Source organism: Vulpes lagopus, chromosome 5, assembly GCF_018345385.1.
Source record: "Vulpes lagopus strain Blue_001 chromosome 5, ASM1834538v1, whole genome shotgun sequence".
NCBI lineage: Eukaryota > Metazoa > Chordata > Mammalia > Carnivora > Canidae > Vulpes > Vulpes lagopus.
The window spans coordinates 71,803,408-71,829,615 of NC_054828.1; the positions used below are offsets into that span (position 1 = coordinate 71,803,408).

The 26,208-nt window shown below is 37.5% G+C and overlaps 2 protein-coding genes across 5 annotated transcripts in view; both read left to right on the forward strand.

Annotated features, from left to right (window-relative positions):
* Positions 1–26,208, forward strand: part of MAGI3 (membrane associated guanylate kinase, WW and PDZ domain containing 3) — a 237,506-nt gene that overhangs the window by 17,596 nt on the left and 193,702 nt on the right. The window lies entirely within an intron of this gene.
* Positions 17,089–17,720, forward strand: LOC121491403 (cytochrome b5-like). Its single transcript, XM_041756282.1, has one exon. The coding sequence runs from the start codon at positions 17,131–17,133 to the stop codon at positions 17,509–17,511; it is 381 nt and encodes a 126-aa protein (XP_041612216.1). The 5' UTR covers positions 17,089–17,130; the 3' UTR covers positions 17,512–17,720.

The window sequence follows — 26,208 nt, forward strand, 5'->3', positions numbered from 1 at the left end:
TAAAAGAATATTTTATCATTCCCCCCAAATACCAGATGGGAATGGGTATAATTTGCCTCATTCCCTGCAGTTGGCAAACTTTTCACCTCCTAAGGTACTACTTTGTCTCCACCATTGGCACTGATGCTATTAGAGAAGCATCTATGCAAATGATATTTAAAACTCACAGCCCTTCTGTGGCTGTTTTCTAACTTTGGGATCCTGATTAGAAGAGAGGATATGGTCAGAATTTCTTTTTTGTGCCTATGTGGAGCCCCTCTCTTTAAGCGATGGTGCAGCCTCCCCAGGCTGTTCATGAGTTTACTGCTCATAACGTAACTGAAAGAACAGTCATACTGGGGTGTAGTCCTAATGTACGCCTTGGCCAGGTCTCTTTCTTGCCCAGAGTTTTCACCTCAAGTTGCTATAGGAATCTTTTCACTGGGTGTATGTGGTGGGGAGGGGGTGGTGATGACAGGAGCACCTCCACTTTTGTTGTCCTTTATTTGTTTTTAAAAACAATGTGACTAAAGAGAAACAGCACTTGGTGTCTGTAATTTTACTGTATACATTACATTTTAGGACCGGTTGTCTTCATTATTGTTCATAGAGGTGAAATCACAGCCTCCAAGCCATCTTTTGGCCAAATCTAAATGGCTTTTAGTAAGGTTTGATGGAATTTTACATAAAACTGGCAAAGCACAGTTAAGTTGTATGACTTTAAAATGTGGGTTTGGAGTCAATCTGTGGTGGAATCTCAGTTCTACCACTTATGGACTGTTACCTTGGACAAATTACTTAGATTCTTCCATCTATAAAGTAAGTATCATACTGCATATCTCATGGGTTTGAAAAATAAAAAATTGTGTTAGCTACAATCAGGTAGGATGTTTTCCCCAACTGTTTTACTTTTTAAATTAAATTAAATTTTTAAAGATTTTATTTGATGGAGAGAGAGCCAGAGGGCACAAGCAGGGGGAGGGGCAGAGGCAGAGGGAGAAGCAGACTACCCTGAGCAGGGAGCCTGACCCTGACGTGGGGCTCTATCCCAGGATTCCAGTATCATGACCCCAGCCGAAGGCAGATGCTGAACTGACTAAGCCAACTGTTTTAAAACGACGGGCCCCCCATCATCATTATTATTTTATTCATGATACTTGTTTGTAACACATTTAGACTATTTGCTGCTTTAGATCACTGATGGAATTATATTTCCCATCATTATGAAGCTGTTAATTCAACTGTGGAGGTAACTATGAGTTATCCTAGAGAATTGGGAGCAGAAATAAATATGGCTCTTCTTACTGAGCATCAGAATTCAGAAATATACTTGTGCCTGCCTTAAAGAAAAGTAATATCTCGATGAGCTGAAAAGTTGGCAGCTTGAGGTAAGAATGCAGCGTATACCTAGATACACGTTATGGGTCAGATTGTGTGCCCTAAAAAGACATGTTGAAGTCCTACCCCCCAGTACTGCATTTTGCAAATACGGGCATCACGGACATAATTAGTTAAGACGAAGTCCTCTTGAGTACGGTGGGTTCCTAGGAGACACAGGTTGGTGAGGGGTGGGTGCCACGTGACCGCGTGATCCAGGAGGCAGCTCTTGAAAGGGCCTGAGCTGCCGGCTGCAGGACAGACTGAGAGCTCTCCCCTAGAAGCTGGAGGAGGCGCACACCCAGCCCAGAGTTTTGGGAGCGTGTGGCCCTGGTGACACCTGGACTGTGGGCTTCAAGCTTCCAGTATTGTGAGAGAAGAGATTCTTATTGTTTTGAGCCACCTGGTTTGAGGTACTTTGTTAACTTCTGTATATTTTATAATGGCAAATATATCCACGCTACTTAAGAAACGTCTCAGTATGAGAAAAAGAGAAACCTCTCAGTGCCTTAAAATGATCCCCTTCTTTGTAACCTACTAAATTGTGGATTAATAGGCTATGGGTAATCACATATTTTTCTTTCAGCAATTAATATGATAGATGACAAATGCTAATTACTATCTCAATTCCCTAAGGCTAAAGGACTACAGCATCATGGAGAAGGTGATTTTTACATTGGTTTCCTCGCTCATGTTCCCTACTTGTGTCTTTATGTGTACCGTTTAGATGCAGGGCACTGTGTGATCTTCCTTTATGTGTCTGTTTTCAGAGAATTTGGAAAACTTCTGAAACCAAAGAAAAAAATGCTACATTGTAGGTAAATGTTTCCTGAAGACAAATGAAATAGTCCCACAGTCAAAAGTAGGAGCTAGTGATGTTTTCATTCAGTGGAAATTTACTGAGTACCTAAGTGCCTGACCATGTTGGAGGCACTGGGGATATGGCCATAAATAAAGCAAACAAGGTATCTTATGGAGTTAGCATTCCATTTGGGGAGGTAGGTAATAAATAAAGAAGAGAATATAAATTAATGCCATAATAATAATAGTAGTAGTAGAGAAGACTTCAGTAGCTTTTATTATATGCCAGGCATTGCTTTTCAGTGTTCTCCTTCATATTTATTTAGTCTCACAATGGCCCGGTGAAGTTGTTCTGTCTGTTTCACATATGAGACCATCTAGGCACAGAGAAGCTAAGTAACTTGCCTGTGGTCATACAGTTTTGGGAAGTACAGAGCTAGAGCGTGAATCTAGGAGGTGTGACTGCAGTCTGTTCAAAAGCGATGTACTTAACCCCTCTCAAAAGCAGAGATTCGGATGAGGAGATAGTGCATGTAAGCCGCAAGTTGAACGACCAGAAGGAAGGAACCTGCCAAGTGACATTTTTGAAAGGAAACATCGTAGAGGGAATTACTAAGTACAAAGGCCTTAATATAAGAGCTGGATGTGTCATAGGACAGTAGAGGCCAGTGTGGATTCCACCATAGGAGTGAGGTCAAGTCGGCAGAGGCCAGCAGGGGTCTATAAGCCATGGTAAGGGTCTGGATTTTATTGATGTTCTTAGCACCACCCGAGAATTTAGAGGTGGAAAGTGAATATCGGGTACACATTTCAGAAAGTCTGTGATTCAGGAGGGGCAGGAGTGGTGGAAGAAGAGGAGGAGGAGGAGGAAGCTTGGGCCAGTATGAGAGCAGGGCCTTTGAATTCAAGTGGATGGACTTGAGAGTGGTCTTGAAAGGTTTGCTAACAGATTGGCTGATGGATTGCAAGGTCGGGGAAGAGGAAGACTCCAGGGTAACTAATAGTCCCCCCCCCCCCTGCTTTGAGCAAATGGGTGTGTGATGGTGCCATTTCCAGGAATGGGAAAGATGGGAGATTGGAGCTAGCGAAGAGCTTTTTTTTCCGTGGAGGAGAGGTATATTATCCACCATCTAGATTATTTTCTTGACTTTTTACCCCCCCCAACTCTATTCTATATTAACCTATCCCTGTGTCCATCTATCAGTTGTTTTTTACACATTTCAAAGTAAACTGCAGTCATAAGTACATTTCCTTGAGGAAGGTTTTTCAAATACCTAGGTTTTTCATTTTACAGATGAGAAAACTGAGGAGATATGCCCAAAGTCACGTTGCTAATTATTTTCTGAATCCAGGATTAGCATGCCGGTTATCATTAGCCTCAGATTCTAATTTGATTATATTTTAACATATAAATAAGAATGAAAGTGAATTTTGAAAACTGGATAAGTTTTGCTGCCAACTGGTATATGTACTAAAAATCTCTTGGACCCAAATTTCAAAGACAAAATGTAAAGGATGTGGTCCTACTGTTGCATTTGATTGGATTACAAAGTTAACTTATCACTTAGGACTTGTTGGAAAATACAGTGTAACGTAAAGTTGAGGACATTTTCAGATATTTGGTCCAGGAATGTAGCTTGGGATTCTTCCAAGCATTAATCCTCCTGTTGGCAAAGCCTTTGTGTTTAATTAGCAAATGTTCCCTGCGTGCCTACTATGCACTAAGCCTCACACCAGGCCAAGATACCAGGAGGAATGATTCATTTCCTTTCAAGGAATTTTGCCTTTGAGTTTTGTTTCAGTTTCCTCAAATCTGTCTGCATCTTTTGTTGTGTGTTTAAAGATGTAATAAAAGCTGTAGTTCAAAAAAGGTAAGGACGTTTATTTAATCTAGGTAAAATTTCAGCCTCTGTGGCAAAGCCCCTATATGCATAAAGACATAGGCTACAGATTTTTTATTTCCTTCATGTGAGTACCATATTTTCTGAGGAGTGAAAAATATGCTGTTTTAGTTTCTATCTGATGAAACTAACTAGCTAGGTTATCACAGAAGTCATTATCAAGCTTGGAAGTTAATAATGATTTGAGTTGGTATCAGAATATGAGACATGTTTATCTTTAAAAGCAGACTTAAGTATCTTAGATTGATGTTATTTTTGTTCTTTCTTGTAGAAAACATTCTTACTCTTTATTGGCTACTGATAGTTTGGGTTTTTAAGGAAATCAACCCAATAGAGTATTGTGTTCTTTCCTTGCTGTGGTTGCCCTCTGTTCTAACATTTAATATCCTCCAGCGACTCTCTCTCCACTCTTATCTTCCCAACCTCATTTTCTCATTATTTCCCAGTGTGGATACACTGTTATAGGCAAACAAAAGTGTTTGCTGTACTTCTTCAAAATCTCATCCTAAATTTATTTCCTTCAGAGATTGTTCTAGACTTAATCTATTACAGTTATTTTTCTCTGCTTTGCAATTCCAGGATACTTAAATAGTTTTGTAGCTAGCCATAATACATTATTAATTTTATGGCTCCTTTAGTTCAGTAACTTAGACCCTACCCAGAAGACTATGGTGATAGAATTGGTCTATTACCAATGCTGAGAAAAATGTACAGATTTACATTAGTCAATAAAACACTTTCTAGACAGAAGGGCAACTGAGAAGCGCTTTGCTTTGGTGCAAAAGTTCAAGAAGAACATACAGTTTACTCTCCCAGATTTGACAAGTGGAATTCAATTTTTTGTCAGTAAGAATTAAAAAAGTATATGGAGAGGAGAGGAAGCCAAACTTGATGACTATTTAAATTTACCTGGGATATGTGTTTCAACAGGAGTTGACTTTTTAAAACCTGTTCTTAAAAACATAACACAGACAGAAAATGACAACTACAACAGACTTAGTTGAATTAAACAAGTTAGATGTATTTTTTTTTTTTTTTTACTTAGGTTTTGGATACCAAGTCGAATAAAGGAAGGAGATGTGATATCATTTGTATAGTTCCCATAAAATGAATATGGACCTTTTTTGTTGTTGTAGTTATTTTAAAATTCATGAGAGACACAGAGAGAGAGAGGCAGAGACATAGGCAGAGGGAGAAGCAGGCTCCCTGCAGGGAGCCATTGATGCAGGACTCAATCCCAGGACCCCAGGGTCACAACCCGAGATGCTCAAGCACTGAACCGCCCAGGTGCCCCTGTACCTGGTTTTATAAAGAATAAAATGATCATATTATGAATTTTTTCTTTGATGTCTGATTTATGTGCATGAACTATTCCTGAAATTTTTACAATTAACAAAGGAAAGTTTGGTCATGATTGGTACCAGTTTGGTCCAAATCAAATAGGATGTCTGGGATACGACTTAAACATCAGTGTCACTGGTATTGGGGAGAGGAGAGGGCTTAGGGTAGAGGTAGGTATGATTTTTTTTTTAAAGATTTTTATTTATTCATGAGAGACACACACACACACAGAGAGAGAGAGAGAGAGAGAGAGGCAGAGACACAGGCAGAGGGACAAGCAGTCTCCATGCAGGGAGCCTGACGTGGGACTCGATCCCGGGTCTCCAGGATCAGGCCCTGGGCTGAAGGCGGCGCTAAACTGCTGAGCCACCCAGGGATCCCCTGTAGGTATGATTATAAAGTGGAATCAGTGTTTGGTACAAACCCCATCCCCCACACTGTTTTGTCTGATCTCTTCCTCATTTTTACTTGCTTCTGTTATTTCCCGGTGTCTGGACACTGTCCCCTGGCTGTCTAGGCTCAGTACCCTCTCCTTGGTTGGCCCTCTCCAGCACTTGGCATTTTCCCACTATAGAACAGATAGGGAGAGTTATCTGATTAACCTGTACAAAGCTACACCAAACTGATGGGAGAAATTATCACTGCCAAACCCACTCAGGGACATTTTCCCCTTTGTGTCATATATGACTCAAAATTTCAAGCAGTGCTATAAAGACTCTTCTCAGACTGCCCCATTACACATCTTCTGCCTAATTTAATCAACTCTGGAAAGTATAAGGCAGGTCCGTGTGGTTACCCCTTTTTTGACATCACATCATGTTTCTTCAGGCACTTCCACTTCTGTTACCTGAGGGTCACCTTTCCCCATCTGTTGTCTTTACCAGATTGCTTTCTGTGATGGTGTTTTGCTGTTCAGAATAAATTGAGGGAATGCCCTGTATTTTGAGATTATATCAGAAGGACTGAAGTATAAGCTTCGCTTCCTTTTGATGGGGTTGGCAAACCTCTCTATATTATAAAATAAGTCTGGAGTTTGGATTTTGGTTATTCATCCTAAATTTGAGCTCCAGCGCTGCTACAGTTCTGTATTCAGAAGTTTCATAAAGAATCAGGATAAAATAATGGCTGCTAGTAATTTACCCCCCAGAAGTAATCATATATATTACTTTTTCTTTTACTACTTTGTCAGCTGTGACATTTCTAGACATGAGATTACTTGGTAAAAAAAAAAAAAAACATTTTTGGGGATCTTGATAACTGTTACCTGACTTTTCATCATACTGTATTGTCTTCTTATCTATGGAGGTTTACTTTTTTCTTTAGACAAATGTTCAGATCTTTTATTTATTTATTTTATTTTTTTAGTATTATATTTACTCATGAGAGACATGGAGAGAGGCGGAGACACAGGCAGAGTGAGAAGCAGGCTCCCTGCAGGGAGCCCGAAGCAGGACTCATCCAGGACCCTGGGACCATGCCTTGAGCCGAAGAGAGACACTTATCCACTGATCCACCCAGGGGCCCCAAAATGTCAGCTCTTTTAGCCCGAAAGAGATTCTTCTTTTGGTCTAAAAGTCCTCCCTTATTTTGGGTTATTTACTAAATTATGAACAATGCAGAGAAACTCAAGCCCTTCTCTCATAGCAGTCACTGGCATGTTGATAAATGATCATGATATACTAGGCTGTTAGCCCTGTGTTGGTAGCTAAATGGCCCAGTGAAGATGCTGCGTACCTGTTGGTGATTGGTTGTATTTTGTCTTCTATCCAAAATTTTGCCATGGGTAATTGCTTTGATCAATATAAGATATGGTCCTTGTACTCTATATGTAAACATCTTCTGTAATTTGAATCCCTGACACTTAACTCCTGATTTCCCAGTTTCTGCCCTCCTCCAGATAGCCAGATGGACCTTGTGTAAAGCAGAAGTAATCTTGGCTCTACAACCAAAGTTGTTGATTATTTTCATTTTTAAAAATTTTTTAAAAAGATTTTATTTATTTATTCATGAGAAATACAGAGAGAGAGGCAGAGACACAGCAGGGGGAGAAGCAGGCTCCATGCAGGGAGCCTAAGGCAGAACTCAATCCCAGGAACCTGGGATCACGCCTGAGCCAAAGGCGTGATCCACTGATCCACCCAGACATCCTGATATTTCTTTTCTTTTTCTTTTCTTTTCTTTTTTTTTTTTTTTTTTTATTTACGATAGTCACACAGAGAGAGAGAGAGAGAGGCAGAGACACAGGCAGAGGGAGAAGCAGGCTCCATGCACCGGGAGCCCGACATGGGATTTGATCCCGGGTCTCCAGGATCGCGCCCTGGGCCAAAGGCAGGCGCCAAAGCGCTGCGCCACCCAGGGATCCCTTGATATTTCTATTTTAAACAACTGAATCAGTCTTAAATTTTGAGTCCCTAAGTCAATTAAAAACCAAAACCAAACCTGGGGTAAGCTATGAATAAATTGTTGAAAGATTTAAAAATACAACCTTGACAAATATATAAACCCTAATATACAACCTATTCTCAGAAACTTAATCTTCTCTTTATTGAGTGGCAGCGTTTCAGTATTAAAGCTGAACTGTTTGGACACATTGCTCTTAATCTAGTGGGAAGCAGGGGGCTTTTAAATCGACATGTACACAGTCTCCCTCTTAGTACTACAAAAGGCCTTTTTTTTTTTCTAAACCTTATATTTTCCTTAATGACTTCTGATAGTATAATTAAGCATCTCTCTTGTATTTTTTGTCAGGCTAATTTATAAATGCTGGTTTTCATGTATGTCCTGGTACATTTGGAATTCTCACCTTAGATCACTTCCCATATCTAATCTCAAGTAGTATCTGAAAGTGTCTTTTTAATTCACAATGATTCTTGAAAAATTGATGAAGTCAATGAGCTATAAATTTTGTTAGAAATTAGTTTCTAACTGCTTTGAAGGGAATTGATTTGTTCTTTCATTTCCTCCCTGAATCTTGAGGAAAAAATTATTTTTAGAGAATGAATTTTCTATCCAGTATCTATATAAAAATAAAAATAAAATAAAAAATAAAAATAGATATTTACATTTGGTGATAGTAATAGAATTACTGTCTATTCTGTGAATAGAATAAGTTCTGTGAATTAACTTATTTTAATCCAAGTTAACATAAATTACAAAGGCAGATTTAAATAAAGGATGTTTATGTGTAATATGCTGCTAGATACTATAATTAGGACTTAAGAATTTCTTTCGTATTTGCAACACTAATTCCATTTGTGATGTGAAATATGGCGTATTATTTTCATAATAAGATGACCTTATTATTATAGGTTTCACAGTATTTGTGTGAATGTGTTATAGACCAAATAATGAAAATCTGAAGCAAATCTTTGCATTTTTAGAAACAAGCAATTTTTAATACCAGATCCCCTTCCCTATTGTGTTTTTGGGTAGCTTATTATTTGAATTACCCGGGCCCATTGCTTTCCAGATTGAATAATTTCTATTAATTTTAATCAAACTATATGGATGAATCTTATAACCATCCCTGCCCAATCACCCCAACAGATGTGCCTGATAGGACCCCCACCACTGTCTAGTTTTTTGGGGGGAGGTTGTGAATACCAACAATAGCTGAGAAGGATGGTTTCTCCTTGTTTCCTAAATTCCTGCCACCATTCAAGTCCTTTTCATGTTTAGACTGTTTACATTGGCTGTGATCTTTCTTAGCCTCTATTTTTTATTTCTTCTTTGCCATTATGTCCTGTACTCCAGCCCCAGAGTAATTTCCTTGAGCATCACTTTTGTTACGGCATTCTTGTGTTCAGAAACATCCATGATGGGGGCGGTTGGTTGGCTTAGTAGGTTAAGTGTCTGATTCTTGGTTTTGGCTCAGGTCATGATATCAGAGTCCTGCGATCAAGCCCGGAGTTGGACTCTACTCTCAGTGTGGAGTCCGCTTGTCTTCTCCCTCTGCTCCTCCCCCGATGCTCTCTTTCCATCTCTCTGAAATAAATAAATAAGATCTTTAAAAAAAAATCCATGATTTCCCTTATTATCTACTAAAATTATCGGGTTAGCATGCAGGTCTTAAAAGTGTAGACCTAGGGACACCTGGGTGGCTCAGCAGTTAAAGTGCCTGCCTTCAGTCCAGGGCGTGATCCTGGAGTCCCGGGATCGAGTCCCACGTTGGGCTCCCTATATGGAGCCTGCTTCTCCCTCTGCCTGTGTCCCTGCCTCTTTCTCTCTGTTCTCTCATGAATAAATAAATAAAATCTTAAAAAAAAAAAGAAGTGTAGACCTAGACTGCTTTTCCAACCTCACACCCAATTATCCCCTCCTATACCAATTGAATTGATCTGTTCCTTACTCCAGAATATGCCTGTACTTCTTTTAAAACTTCTGGTATGTTACCTCTTTACCCCCTCTTCCAGTATCTTGCCTTTCTAATAATTTTTAAATCAGTTTATTTTATACTTTCTGGATAGAGTTGTATCCAGAGGTCAGATTATGGAGGATTTGAAAGCTAATGAGAGACATTTGCATTTTATCCTAAAGTCAGTGAGAATAGCCAACTGTTTTTGAGCTGTTTTGAGTTTATATAATTAATAAAAGAATATATGCTTCATCTGGCACTGGTATGTAGGACAGACTAGGGGAGGTAGAGATGAGTGTGGACGCCTTTAAAGGAAGAGTCCTATTTCCCAGATAGGTAGAACTGGATACTGTGGCAAGGAAGAGATACCAGGTATCAATGGTGACAGATCTTGAGACACAGAAGAAAGGAGAGTTTGAAGACAGCTGGTTTAAGGAGGAATATGACTTAGATTTTAAATTTGTTAGGATGATGATAGGATATGAGTGGGGACTTCAGCTTAGATGCTGAGTCGGAGTATTCAGCCTTGTTTCTCAAATTTAGGATGAAATACAGGGAGTACCATTTAAATAAAAATAATGAAATCACAAATTTATTAGGATGTATGTGTTCATAGCCTATGCATATACAGTACTATAAATAGTAAAGTGATAGTGGCATATACTTTGTTTCTAATAAAACATTAAATAACTATTCAATCACCTTTGAATAATCACTGCTGAATTTAGCAAGTAAATCATTGGTGATTTGGGGGTCAGATTTATTAAGATATAATTTACCCAAAGTAAAATTCACCCTTTTTTTAGATATACTTCTGTTGGCTTTGATGAATGAATGGTCATGTAATCACCATCACAATCAAAATTCAGAATATTTTCATGACCCATAAAATTCTCTAGTGCCCCTTTTTGGGTAGGTAATCTTTTGAGCATGTAATTTTACCTTGAAATATGCTTCATCAAAATAAAAATTTGGGGTTTCAATGAAACAAATTATTATAGGAGTAAATATTTGGAGTCTTCTAAATTGGGGACACATTGGTTTCTGATAGCTTATACTTAATTGAGTAATTTAAGAATGAGTCTAATGTATATGTGTCCTTTCATATTTCTGCTTCTTGCTCCTCCACCTCTTTTGGTATTTGATTTCCTTCCTAAAATCAGTTTCCTCTCCTGCTCTCAGTTTTGAGGTTATGTACTTGTCATATGTGCTTTACTTTACTTATCCATAGTGTTTGTCACACTGTTAGTAACAATAGTTACTCTTCAGTGCCCTGGTAGTCTTTAAGCCTCCCTGATGTAGTTCATTGTCATGGTCATTATTTTATCCCTACCACCTTGCTCCGTGACCATGACCGGCATACTAGGTACTTGCTAAACAGTTTCCAAATGCATTTTCCGTCTCATCTGGACTTAAACACTTTAGAATAATATTAGACTCTTGAAACCCCTCTCCTGAAAAAAGAAAAAAAAGTTAGTGCCAAGTTTTGTGAGTTCTTTCTTCATAATACTTGTTTATATTCTCATCTATTTATTTTCATATCTGCTTTCTTATTGGGTTTTTCTTACCTCAAATCTGGGGCTCTTTGATTTTAGTTTTTTGCTTTTCCCTTTTATCTTGTAAACTGCTAATTTAGTTTTATGTAAGTCATTCTCTTACCCAGAAGCCTCAGTGGTTCCCTGTTACTTACCAGAGAAGATACAAGCTTATTTGTCTAACATTCAAGACCTTTCTTTAGAAAGTTTGAATGTCAGATGCATGTAATGCACTCTGATGGGTGACTTATTTGGCTTTGTAATTTGTTGGCAACCCACTTTTTGTGCCATCTTTTTCTACTTCCTGACATAAAATTCTCCACAGTGTCCAATTTGGTTGCCTTCTGTTCTTTGAGTATGTCTTTTGCCACCTTGTCTTTATTTGTACAGTTTCACTAGTGTGGTATGTTCTTTGCCATTTCTCTCTGAGTTCTCTCTAGGTCACATCCTACTTTCAACTTCTTTGATCCTTTTAGTCCATAGAGTACTCTCTTTGGAACTCTTTTATGACCCTCACTGTCTATGCTGCCCATTTGTTCTCTTGCCTAGTATTTATTCCTCTTTTCCTCCTTTTATTGATAAATATGCTATCTTCTTGAAGCTGGGGACCATGTCTTCTACATATTTGAATTTCCCACTATCCTAATGTAGGGCTTGGGCTCAGGGATTTTCAGTAAACATATATTTGATTAGAATTAAGTAGAGACCTGTTTGCCCTTATGCACAGAAGCTTAGTGAGAAAGTATTATGGTGAATGATTTAATATCCAATACAATTCTGAAATATAATGATCAGAGTGCACTAAACTTTAACATCTATGAATAGAATGCGGTAGGACAAGCTTTAAGATTATAAAGTGAGTTTTACTATTGGTACGATGCTTATTACAGTATTTGTCAAACAGTTCACTTACTATTATTATTTTTTTGCTGTATCATTATTATGCTGGAAGAAATTAATGTTGGCAGATAAAGCTATTATATAAGCATTTAAATATTTTGTAACAACATTTGGCTTAACTAACACTATACTTTTGTGTAATTGATTTTTGTGATAAATTCTAGAGTTTGCATGATAATTAAAAATGTAGAGTTTAGGGGACTCAGTATTAGGAAACATCAGTCATATGCATAATATAGGGAACTTTTACTTTTATCTATAGGCTCCACAGTGGTTTTATTAAACAAGAAGTCATATGACTAAAAGTCTCAGTTGAGAAGTCGTCTGTGTAATGCCTTAAATCCTTATAGATGGAAAAGAAATTGAGGATTCTAAAATTATTATACTCGGTTTGGGAGAAGAAGAAGAATAAGGCCTTTTAATCTTTTAGGAGATCGGAACTGTTGGGATTTCTGAACAGTTGTTTCATTTCAACTTAAAACTTGTTTATTGAGCAGTTATTCTGAGAATGTACTTGGTAAGGGCCAGTGGACCAAGTGGATAGGGCTTTGGACATCATTGCTGGAGGGAAAGTTTAAAGCTATTTTGGGAGAAGAGGTTACAAGGATAGGATGAAGGAAACACATGGGTTTCAGACAAAAGAAAGATTGAGAGTATCTCAAAGGGTGAGCCTTGAAACTGTGTGCATTTAAAGAGTACTTGACGAAATCTTTCAGTTTGGAAAGATAATGAGTCTACTCCTTTCCTATTGCTGCTGCAATAGATCACCGTAAATTTAATGGCATAAATGAGCATGGATTTATTACCATGCAGTTCCAGAGGTCAGAAGCCTAAATGGATCTGCATGGCTACATTCCTTCTGTGTACGCTCTAGGAAAGAATCTAATTTCTTGCCCTTTTCAGCATCCAGATGCTGCCTGCATTCCTGGGCTTATGGCCCCTTCCTTCATCTTCAGGGAGCATCATCCAGCCTCTACCTCCTTGTTCAAGTCTTATTCTCTCACTCTGGCCCTTTTATTTTCGTATTATAAGGACCTTTGTGGTTATATTGGGCCTACCTGGATAATCCAGGCTAACCTCTCTATCTCACAATCTTTATTTTTATTTTTTCTCACAATCTTTAATATATCGTATCTGCAAAGTCCCTTTTGCCATAGAAAATGATATTCTCAGAGATCCTGGGGATTAGGATGTATTCAGCCTACCATGATGATCATGGGACACTTGATCACTCTCTTCAAATATTTGAAGGGCTGACATGTGGAGAAAGATTGGGCTTTTTCTGTATGGTCCCAAGGGATAGAATTAGAACTTGTGGGTGGAAATTGCAGAGACAGATTTGTACCCACTATAAGAGAACTTTCTAACAGCCAGAGCTGTGAGAATGGAGTGGGCAGTCTCAGAAAGCAGCAGCATGTCCCAGATGCTGGCAGGGTTGAATAGAGCAGGAAGAACCTCTTACCAGAATTGCTGCAGAAGAATCTCGGCTTTGAGCGAGGCAAGCCTTGGACCCTTGGTAGCCCCGAGACTGAGTGATTCTCCACACACAGTCCAGTCCATTAGCATCTGGACGTGGAACATGGCACCTGCCTTAAGGAATTCCATTTTGGGCTCCAGTAATTGGTCTCCTGCTTTATTGTCATCCTTTCAACATTGCAGCAAATGAGAGGCTGAAAAAAGAGATTGAAAACAAGGGCTATAGATTTAGGAATTCATTGCCAAGACAGTGACCTAATTCTATTTGGTAAACATTCTTGTGGATTAAATATATATTTACTTTATTTTATTTCATTTTAAATTTGACTTATTTTTAAATCAGTGCAGGGCATGAACTCACAAGCTTGAGATCAAGACCTGAGCTGAGTCGGACGCTTAAGCGACTTAGCCCATGTGCCCCTATTTCCAGTTATTTTAAAAATTCCAATTCTTTCATTCAGGTGCAAAGAAAAAAAAAATCAGACTTTTAAAAAACGTAATAGATGACATTCCTCAAAAGTTTATATGTAGAGCAGTTTGAATCATCCTGCAGTTTTCCAAATTGAAGAAAAGATTTGGTCAGCAAGAAGACTAGGTGAGAATATAGTAAGGATAGAGTCACTTTATCCATGTTGAATATTTTATGGTTTCTCTGGGAAGATCTAGTCTCTATTAGTAATTCATTTTCAGGTGTACTCAAAAAGCTACACTGCAGCTCAGGGAATCCAAGCCTCAGGTCTGTACACCGGGGAGTGGCTCTTATGCTGATAGTCAATAAAGATTGCTTTAGGAGGCCTGAAAAAGTTTGGGTACTTTAGATATCTCATGATGTATTATGTACCAAATTAATTTCCTCCATACATTTCTAATGAGTTTTCTGGATTAAAACTTTTTTTTTTTTGAGAGGATAGCATTTGCTTTGAGATGTATTTTTGACAAAACTGAGCTAAATTGAGCATATTTTCTAACCAGACTGACATAGTGCAGCATCATGGTATTGACCTTTTTCTCCCCCTGAGGCCTACTGTGCTTCCTCTTTTCAACTTAATGATCTTTTGACTTTACTGACAATTCACAAAAGAGTTCATTTTTTCTTTAGCTTCCAACTTATATTTCAGACCTATCTCCCCGATGGTAAATATGTTTAAGGATTCTGTTACATAAATGTTCAGTTAAAAATCTGTGCCATTTATTTGACAAAGAGAGGTAATGCCATCAGGGGTTTGACCAGGGTATGAATCATTTAATGATACCATTGGAGGGAGAGGGCTTTGAGAAGTTGTCCTATCTGACCCTCTTCTTTAAAGAGGTAAATGACTTAAGTTGCTGGATTATGCTTCTCTAAACCAAGGTGTCATAAAATGTGGGCTATAGGATCTTCAGGGACCCTTAGCAGCTGCATGTAAAATTACCATGAATATATCTTCTTATTGACAAGAGCCCACTGACTTTTATTAATTCATTGACAAATTATTCTGTCTCTCATTTCTGTTTTTTAATAAATGTTATGTGTCAAGGTTGTACCAGGCATTTGGATATCACTCTTAATATAACAGACAATTCTTAACAGACTAGGCTTTTTGGTTTATCCACAGTCTTGTAGGAAGTAACCAACCTTAAATGACAGAGGGAACTGCATATTGCTATTATAATAATGGGTGCCAATAGTTGTTGTGATTAAGTAAGTCTCACAGAGTTCTGATTATTTTAGGAAGGAAAGCCAAAGTGGACATCTGCATGTGATAAACCAGATATAAGGGGCTATGACTCCATCATAACTTACAGTTCTTTTCTTATTGGTATATTGTTGGTCTACTCTTGTTTTGTCCTTGTATTCTGTGGTCTAGAACTACTTTGGCTTTTTTTTTTTTTTTTTTTTTTTAAATCTATGTGTGTTTGGCTTTGGCTTTGCCTTCTCATCGTCTGATAATAGGATTTGGTGACCTGGATGCTGGAATGTGTGCTTCCATAGAAGTCATGTTGTTTTGAAATTTTCCTTCTTACCATTAGTGTAAGCTGACTTTATAGCTATAGATAAAACCTGCTCTTCCCAGCTCTGTCTTTACCTTTTTGACTGTCTGTAAGGAGTGAACTTAGATAGCAATTACTGTTTTTTGTTTACTTGACATTTTTGTTGATGTGACCGTAAATCCACATATCGTCATAAAAAATAATAGAGATCCCATGTACCTTTTCCCCAACTTTCTCCAATGGTAGCATCTTGTACAGACTATAGTGCAGTATTACAACCAGGATATTAACACTAATACAATCCATCAGTCTTACCCAGTTTTACTAGTACTTTTGTGTGTGTGTGTGTATTTTGTTCTATACAGTTTTATCATTTCTGTAGGTTTGTTTATCTACCATCATAGACAAGCCATATGACCATTCCTTCCTTCCAGCTGTCACTTGTAACCACACTCACCCCCTTCCCACCTTCTCTCTTCCTAACCCCAACAACTACTGTTTGTTTTCCACTTCTACAATTTTATCATTTCATAAATTGTGGTCATGCAATATGTAACTTTTGGGGATTGGCTTTTTTCATTCAGTATGATTTCCTGGATATTCGTCCAAGTTGTTGCACATGGTGATAGTATGAACATTCATGCACAGGTTTTAGTGTACACATAAATGAAAAGGTAACTTTGGCCTCACAGAATGAGTTGAGAACTGTTCCCCCCCCCCCCCCCCGCCTTATGTTTTCTAGAAGAGGTTCACAGGTTATATAAAATTGATGTTAATTTTTCCTTAAATGTTTAATAAAAGTCTCTGGTGAGATCTTCTAAGCCTGGGGATTTCTCTTTTTAGTTTTTAAGTTACAAATTTAATTTCCTTAATGTTTGTAGAATTATTCAGATTATCTGTTTCATCTTAGTTCAGGGGTTTTTGAGGAATTACCATTTTCTCCTAAATTATTGAATCTATAAGTATAAAGTATATTTGCTAATATTTACTTATTTTTTCCAAAAACTTTTTAAAGATTGATATATTTATTTTAGAGAGAGTGTGTGTGTTTTTTAAAGATTGATTTATTTATTTTAGAAAGAGAGTGAGAGTGCATGAGTGAGGGGAGAGGCAGAAGGAGAGAATCTCCAAGCAGATTCCCCACTTAGCACAGAGCCCAATGCTGGGCTTGATCCCATGACCCATGGGATCTTGACCTGACCAAAACCAAGAAGTCAGGCGCTTAACCAACTGTACCCAGGCGCCCCTACTTAGTATCCTGTAATGGCTTCAGGATCTGTAGTGATATCTACTGTTTCATTCCTGATATTGTTGATTTGTGTCTGCTCTCTTTTTATTAGTCTTTGTAGATAGAGGTTAATTGATTTTAATGATATATTTTGGTCCGCTCGGGGCTGGGGCGCGGGGAATGTCCCGGGTCGAGCTCGCTGAGATGCGCTCAGCTCGGCCCGGCTCGGCTGCTGTCTGCACAGCCTGAGGCCCGCCGCTTTCCGAAATGGCCGAGCAGTTGGACCAGACCGTCAAGTACTACACCCTGGAAGAGATCCAGAAGCACAACCACAGCAAGAGCACCTGGTTGATCCTGCACCACAAGGTGTATGATTTGACCAAGTTTTTGGAGGATCATCCTGGTGGGGAAGAAGGATTAAGGGAACAATCTGGAGGGGATGCTACTGAAAATTTCGAGGATGTGGGGCACTCTACAGATGCCAGAGAATTGTCCAAAACATTCATCATTGGGGAACTTCATCCGGATGACAGAGCAAAGATAAACAAGCCTTCGGAAACTCTCATTACTACTGTTGATTCTAATTCCAGCTGGTGGACCAACTGGGTGATCCCAGCCATCTCAGCCCTGGTGGTAGCCCTGATGTGATGTATCACTTCTACACAGCAGAAGATTAAACACGTTCTCAGAAGCCAATGAAAGAAAAGACTGCTTTGGACCGGAGAGAAAGAAACCAATGTTAACTGCTTCAACTGACAGAAACTTCCACCCGAAAAATAATTTTAATACACCAGTTTCCCTTTCTCCTACTTTGAATCAAACCAAAAGAGAACTCTTCTGTTCTTTCTACTCCTGAACTCTTAGAATGTGCCTTTTGTTCATCAACTTTTTTTGACGTTCCATCACTACATAATTTACTTATTATAGACGTGATATTTTAAAAATATATTTGGCTTTTAAAATACAAAAAAAATGATATATTTTCAAAGAACCAGCTTTTGTTTAATTTTCTTTATAGGCCTCTCCCACTATCACTGATTTTGCTTTTATTTTTATTTCCTTCTTTCTGCTTGCTTTGGTTTTTTTTTTTTTTTTTTTCTGGTTTCTTGAGGTAATAACAGACTATTTGAGACCTTTTCTTATATAAATATTTAGTGCTATACAATCCCTTGTCCGCATGTTTTAGCTCCCTCCCATATTTTTGGTATGCTGTAAGTTCATTTTCATTCAGTTTTGTGTATCTTTAGAAGTTCCTTTGAGACTTCATGTTTGACACATGGGTTATTTAGAAGTGGGTTGTTTCATTTTCATGTGTTTACAGATTATTTTGCTATCTTTTTTTTTAAATTATATTTATTTGAGAGAGAGAGAGAGAGAGAGAGAGAGATAGCCAGACAGAGCATGAGCAAGGAGGAGAGGGAAAAGCAGGTTCCCTGCTTACAGGGACCTGGAATCATGACCCGAGCTGTGAAGGCAGACACCTAAATGACTGAGCTGCCCAGGTGCCCCTATTCTATTAACTTTATTTATTGATTTCTAGTTGATTCTATTATAATCAAAGAACACACTGTATATAATTTCAAGTTTTAAAGATTTGTGAAGTTTTGTTTTATAGCCCATGGTATTATCTCTCAGTGAATTTTCTGCGGGTCCTTGGAAAAAAAAAATGTGTCTTCTGCTGTTGTTGGTTGGGGTGTCCTATTTATGTCAATTAGATCTAGTTGATTAGTTTTGTTGTTTAGATCTTCTGCATCCTTATAGATTTTTTTTTCCCTAGTAGTTCTGTTAGCTGATTTCCAACTATTAATTGTGGATTTGTCTATAAATCCTTTCAGGTTTGTCAGGTTCTGCTTCCTCTATTGGAGGCCCAGTTTTTTGGTGTATGCACATTAAGGTTCATTATGTTTTCCTGGTAGATTGATCATTTATTGTTCTATAATATCCCTGTTTGTTTTTCATAATTTTCTTTGTTCTGAAGGCTACTTTGTCAGAAAGTATTGATATCACTTCTGCTTTCTTAAGTTAACATTTACATAGCATACCTTTTCTGTCCTTTTACTTGCAATATACTTCTGTTGTTGAATTTGGACTGAATTTCTTGTAGACAGCTTGTATTTGAGTCACTTTATTTTTTTTAATGTATTCTGTCAGCCTCTGTCTTGATTAGTATTTAGTTCATTTACTTTTAAGGTAATTGTCTTAAGTCTGCTCAGGCTGCTGGAACAAAGTCTGTAAGCTGGTTGACTTAAGCAGTAGACATTTATTTTCTCACAGTTCTAGAGGCTGAAAAGTCCAAGATCAAGGTGTTGGCAAGGTACGTTTCATTCTGAGACCTCTTCCCTTGGCTTGTAGGTAGGGGCTGTCATTCTGTGTGTCCACATGACCTGTTCTTTGTGTGTGGGTGGAGGAAGAATGGAACTCTGTAGTATCTCTTCTTATAAGGACACTAATCCTATTAGGTCAGGGCTGCACCCTTTGACTTTGTGTGACTTTCATTACCTCCTAAAGGCCCTTTCTCCAAATATAGTCACATTAGAGGTTAGGACTTCACCTGTACAAATAGTAGTAATTATTAATATGTTAGTGCTTAGGTCTGTCATTTTATTATTTGTACTCTGTAGAGTTTTTATAGTGTTGCTTGGGCTTCTCTCCTTCTCAAACACACATATACACAGTAGTCCCCCCTTATCTACAGTTTCACTTTCCTTAGTTTCATTTACCTGCAGTCACCTGCAGTCCAAAGAAGATGATGATCCTCCTCCTGCCCAAGGTCAGGAGGTTGGTAGTTCATTAAAGCTTCATCACAATGCCTGTCATTCATCTCACTTCATGCCATCATGTAGGCATTTTATCACCTTACATCAGCACAAGAAGACTGAACACAAGACAATAAGAATTTGAGAGACAGACCACATTCATGTAACTTTTATTACAGTATATTTTATAATTGTTTTATTTTATTCTTATTGTTAATCTGTTACTGTGCCTAATTTATAAATTAAAACTTATCATAGGTATGTAGGTATTAAATAGACATAGTATATATAGAGTCTGATACTATCTGTAGTTTTAGGTGTCCACTTGGAATGTATCCTCCCATGGATAAAAGTGGACTACTGTAGATTCTCAGTCTCCTGGATCAGCATTCTACCACTTTGAGTAAAGTATGAAAGCCTTACTTCCATTTATCTTCCCCACTTTTAAATATTAAACACCAGGTGTTTATCATTTTTGTTTCCATCTTCAAATATGATCTATAAAACTCACGAGAAGGATAGTTTATTGTATGTACCCAGATTTCTGCTCTATTACTCTTTCTTCCTGGCGCTCCAGGATTCCTTTATTTCTTATTATTTTCTTTTATTTTAAGAAACTACTTTTTTAAAATTTTTTTTTTATTTTAAGAAACTTCTTAAGCCATTCTTTATTTTATTTATTTATTTATTTTAAAGATTTTATCTACTCACTCATGAGAGACACAGAGGGAGAGGCAGAGGCACAGGCTGAGGGAGAAACAGGCTCCCCACGGGGAGCCTGACTTGGAACTTGATCCCAGGACCCTAGGATCACGACCCAAGCCAAAGGCAGACGCCCAACCACTGAGCCACCCAGGCATCCCTTAAGCCATTCTTTAAGAGTATGTCTGCTAGTGACAAATCCTTCTAGAAATTCTTCTTTGTTTGATAATGTCTTTTTTTCTCTTCATTCCTGAAGGATAATGTCTCTAGATATAGAATTTGTGGGTAACAGTTCTTATCTCTCAGTGCTTGAAAAGTGATGCGTGTTTTTACTTTTGGCCTCCATAGTTTTAGATGAAGTATTCCTCTGTAGATAATGCAGTGTTTTTCTCTGGCTCCTTTCCAGATTTTTTCTTCCTTTAGTTGGCAGAGGTTTAATTTTGCTGTGTTTTGCTGTATATTTTCTTGGATTTATACTGTTTCGTGTCTCCTCAGCTTCTAGCCTCTGTATGTTTGTTTTGCCAATTTTGAAGAGTTTCTAGCCATTATATCTTTGAGTACTCTTTCAACCCTATTCTCTTTTCTCTCTTCTTTCTGGGACTCTGATGATACAAATGTTGTTGGTTCTTTTATTAGAGTCTAACAGGTTCCTGAAGCTTTTGTTCATTTGTGTTCAGTCTATTTTCTTGGTTGTGTAGACTGGTTAAATTCTACTACACTTTTCTAAGCTTTAGTGATTCCATCTTCTGGCATCTCTACTATTGAGCCCCTTTAGAGAGTATTTTTTATTTCTGCTACTGTATTTTTCAGTTCTGTAATTGCCTTTTGGCTCCTTTCTATAACTCCCCCTACCCCCCCTGCCCGGAGGTTTTTATTTTTTCATTTGCTTCAAGAGAATATGAAATTGATCACTAAAGCATATTTATGACCACTGCTTTACAATTTCTGTCAGATAATTCCAACATCTGATTCATCTTTGTGTTGATGGAAGTTGATTGTCTTTTCTTATTCCAGCTGTGATATTCTTATTTTGTGGTGAGATAGGGGATTTGTTGTTGTATCCTGGGCACTTTATATATTATGTTGGAGACTCTGAGTCCTGTTTAAATCTTTAACAGGTATTCATTCTGTTAAGGTTTGGCATGACATCCTGCCTCCTCTTGTTATTTGGCCATCCAGTTTTTTCTCAGTAGGGCAGGGACATCTCAGTTCTTGAGAAGGAAATTGTTGCCCCTGACTGCTTTTTGTTAGTGGAACTTCCATCATACCTTCTTGCCTTTCTTTAGTGGTGGGCTCAGTTGGTGGTGACATTGGAGAGATTCTTGTTGAACCCCAGAGAAGAACTGGTCTGCCTGCACTGCCTTGTGTGCTAGATTGGGGATTGGGACATGCTAGGGTTAGGTCACCTTCTGGATAGGTCTTCTTTAGTTGGATGGAAGGGAGAGCACAGAAGCCTTGCCTCTAATCATACCTCTAGTTCTGGGATCCCAAACTAGTGTGTCTTCCTTTTGACACCTTCCAAAGTTGTTCTTTTGATGTCTCTTGCATTATTTTTAGGATTTATAGTTGTACATTGAGGGAGGAGTAGGGAGAAATCAGTTTAATCCATCTTGTCTGGACTGTAAGTCTTAAGTATTTTTTTAAAGATTAGTTTTAATTTGAGGGTAACTTTTTCAGAGGAAATCTTTCATTTGAGGATATTTTTTATATACCAACTCCAACAGTGACCTTATGTAGTCTGTGTAAAGGTAGATTCTGTGTGCATTATCTTTACTTACACAACAAGGAATGTATATAAGTACTTATAAATAAGTAAAACTTGGCTAAAAGTTTTTGTTTCTTGAATGGGTAACATTCAGTTGCTTGAAATTTTGCTTAAGTAAAACATATTAACAGGAGAACTATGGTCAAATATTAAGGTATTAGGGCACCTGGCTGGCTCAGTCAGTGGAGCATATGATTCTTGTCTCAGGGTTATGAGTTTGAGCCCCACATTGAGTGTAGAGATTACTTAAAAATAAAATCTTTAAAAAATATTAAGGTATTAGTGTATTTACAATGGATATTTTCTCTGTGTGTGTGTGTGTGTGTATGCACATGTGTCTTACATACTGTCCATCTCTTTCACGTGTTCCCCCTTTTCACCACTCTGGCTTGCATTTTCATTCTCTTAGTGGTGTCGTTTGATGAGCAGAAGTTCTTAATTTTAGTGTAGTCTAATTTAGCTATTTTATTTTATTTTATTTTATTTTATTTTATTTTATTTATTTAGATTTTATTTATTTGTTCATGAGAGACACACAGAGAGAGGCAGAGGGAGAAGCAGGCTCCCTGTGGGGAACCCAGTGCAGGACTTGATCCCAGGAACCCGGGATCATGACCTGAGCCAAAGGCAGATGCTCAACCACTGAGCCACCCAGAAATGCCTTTAATTTAGCAATTTTAAAAAATGATTAATACTTTATAGCCTGTTTAGAAATCTTTGCCTAGCCCAATGTAATGAAGACACTCTCTTTGTTTTCTTCCAACAGCTTTATTATTTTGACTTTCTCATTTAGATATACAATGCAACTGGAATTGATTTTTATTATGTGAGGACTCAAGATACCTATTTTCCCCCCTTCATTTTACTCAACTCCATTTATTGAAAAGATCATCCTTTCTCCACTTCACTTGCAATGTAATCTTTCTTATAAATCAGGTATAAATGAGTGAATCTTTTTCTGGACACACTACACTTGGGCTGTTCAGTAAAAGTATAATGCAAGTCACAAATGTGAGCCATACATGTAACTATAAATTTTCTAGTAGCCCCATTAAAAAAAAGTAAACGTAAACTGATAAAATTTATTTAAATAATATATCTTTTTAAGCCCAGTATGACAAAATAATATCTTACTATGTAATCAATTTGGAATTGAGATACTTTATATTTTTTTGTTCAGTCTTTGACATTTGGCATGTATTTCATTCACATTTATTACACCACTTATTTCATACATTAAATTGTCATCATTAATACTGATCTGTAGTTTGATTTCACAAAACTTAAAGTTGAAAACATAGATTCATATAACTAAGTTGGTCCAAACTACTTTAGTAAGTTTAATCTTGAATTTAAATTCATTAAAATAAAAAAGAAATTAATTCACTTTCTGCATTGCACTAGCCACATTTTACATACTCAGTGGTCACATAGGTGTGGTAACTACTGTATTGGACAGTGCAGTTCTATCCTGTTCATTTTTCTGTTGTCTGTTCTTGCTCTAGTGACATGCTGTCTTAATTACTGTAATTTTATAATAAGTCTTAATGTCTGGTATATAAATTTGGAGTACTTTATTCTTGGCTATTATGAATCCTTTAAATTTGCATATAAATTTTAGAATCCTCTTGTCAACTTTCACAAGCATTTTTTTCATAGTTATTAATACTGTTCACTATGTTAGCTGCATAAATGATAGCAAGAAAAACAAAGCCACATTGAAATATGGAGCTTGGATAGTTAGTTGCCTTGGTTGTTTTCTTAGCTTAATAACTGGTTCTGAAACATCAGCCTCACTGTTCTTACCATTTATTATATGCAACTCTGCTAATTTATAAAATAATATATGAGGTGGCATAGGCTTTTCAGGATAGTAGTGATTATCAACTGTTAAGCCACAAATGTAAGCCATGATTTTAAAAGTATAATACAGTTAAAGAAAAAATAAGAAAATGTCCTTATTTCCTCTTGTTTTACTAGAGTGGAGCCTATGAAGGTATTAGGACCAGAGAAAAGGTTGGAGTAGTTACTGGTTTTGGAAATTACATTCTTCTGTATACTGTTTCTTTTATGTAGCACAGGGCCTGCTACATAGTAGGTATTCAAATATTTGAATAAAGAAGTAGAAATAATATATTTAGCAGAACTCTTTGATCACGTGTAGACCTTTATACTTACAGTGTATGAGTTAGGCCCTGTGATACTGTAGGTGGAAAATTTTTTAGAATTTTTTTATTTTGCATTAAACAACACATATTTATTATTTCATAAATCTAGAAGGCTAAAAGTCCAAGATCAAGGTATGGGCAGGGCTGGTTGCTTCTTAGACTTCTGTCCTTGGCTTTTAGATGGTCATCTTCTTCCTGTATCTTCCCATGGTTTTGTTTTTTGTAACTTTCTATGCCCTAATCTCTTCTTATGACACCAGTCATACTGGATTAGGGCCCAATCTGATTACTTCATTTTAATTTAATCACATTTTTAAAGACCCTGCCTCCAAATACAGTCACATTCTGAGGTAGTGGGAGTTAGGACTTCAACATATGAAGTTTTAGGGAACACAGTTTAGCACATAACATTAGAAAACAAAGATGGAAATTTGATAATATAGGTACCAGGGTGTCACTTGATAAGAATGCAGCTGAGTAGGTGAGAAGTCTCTCTCCCCTCTCATTCTCCCATCTCTCTCTCTCTCTGTCTGCTTCTTTCTCTTTTATGTAATTATGTATGTATATATATAAAAGTGTATACATATATTTTATAGAAGAATAATGACCATCTATGTAGCTGCTCTCTGAGAAACTGACTCTTTCTAAACTGAGACTTTTTGGTTAAAATGGGTAATATTATACAAAGTAATATATGTCATTTTGACTTTGTAATGTTTATTTTTATTTTTTAAAAATATTTATTTGAGAGAGAGGAGAGAGAGCACAAGTAGGGGAGAGGGGTAGAGGGAGAGGGACAAGCAGGCTCCCTGCTGAGCAGGAGCCCGATGTGGGGGCTCGATTCCAGGACCCTGAGATCATGACCTGAGATGAAGGCAGATGCTTAACTGACTGAGCCATCCAGGCACCCCAACTTTGTTATATTTCTTAAAAATTATGAAAAAAGAGGTGTGTGGTGAGACACCTGGGTGGCTCAGTGGTTGAGTGCCTGCTTTCAGCCCAGAGTGTGATCCCAGGGTCCTGGGATCAAGTCCCACATAGGGCTCCCCGACAGGGAGTCTGCTTCTCTCTCTGCCTGTGCCTCTGCCTCTCTCTCTGTGTCTCTCATGAATAAATAAATAAAATCTTAAAAAAAGAAAAAAAAAGGTGTGGTATAACTCATGCTGGATGATATATGACTAGAAAGTGAATTGCCCTGATTTGAATAGAACACTATTAAAGTAAATTGCCTCACGTCTTTTGTGGTTTCCAAATTGTATTCACACAAGACCAGTTATCTGGTTAATTATTCTAATACAAATATTGCCACATTTAAATCTTTGATTTCATCACCACCCTGATTGAACGGGCTTATTAAATTCTTATTCCAGAGGAATTTTCCTATTGGAATAGATTATCCTGAAGTAACTGCCACACAGTTCTTTTAAGCTAGAAAATAAGAACTTGATATGGCTATGGCATTAGGTGGAGCAGTCACGAAAACATTCATTGGATTTCAGGTTGAACAGTTAAAAGTATTCATTGGATTTCTTTTTCTGACAGTATAACTGCCTGAACCTTTTGGTTCTAAAACATTCAAAATATGCTTGCTTTAAAAAAAAAACAAAAAAACAATCACAACAGAAAGTCCTTTTAAATGAATGGATGAATTTGCATAAAGGAACAAGCAGGATCTCAGAGAAATGGCATGGCTTTGAAGCCACTGGATACCCTGGGGACATATATGGACCTACGTGACCTGTAACTTAAGAGCACAGAGTGGCTGAGGACTAAGATCAGGGCTTCTACAGTTTGTGAAGTCAGATTGGAAACTACTTTAGGGAAAAGGCAAGCAAGTGGCAAGGGGAAGAAAATTCTTACCCTCTTCTAGAAGTAGGCAAAAGAAAAGATTCTCTATTGTATCTGAATAGAGGTTAAAAGCAAAAGTCTCCTCTGAGTATTGATAACCACTCAC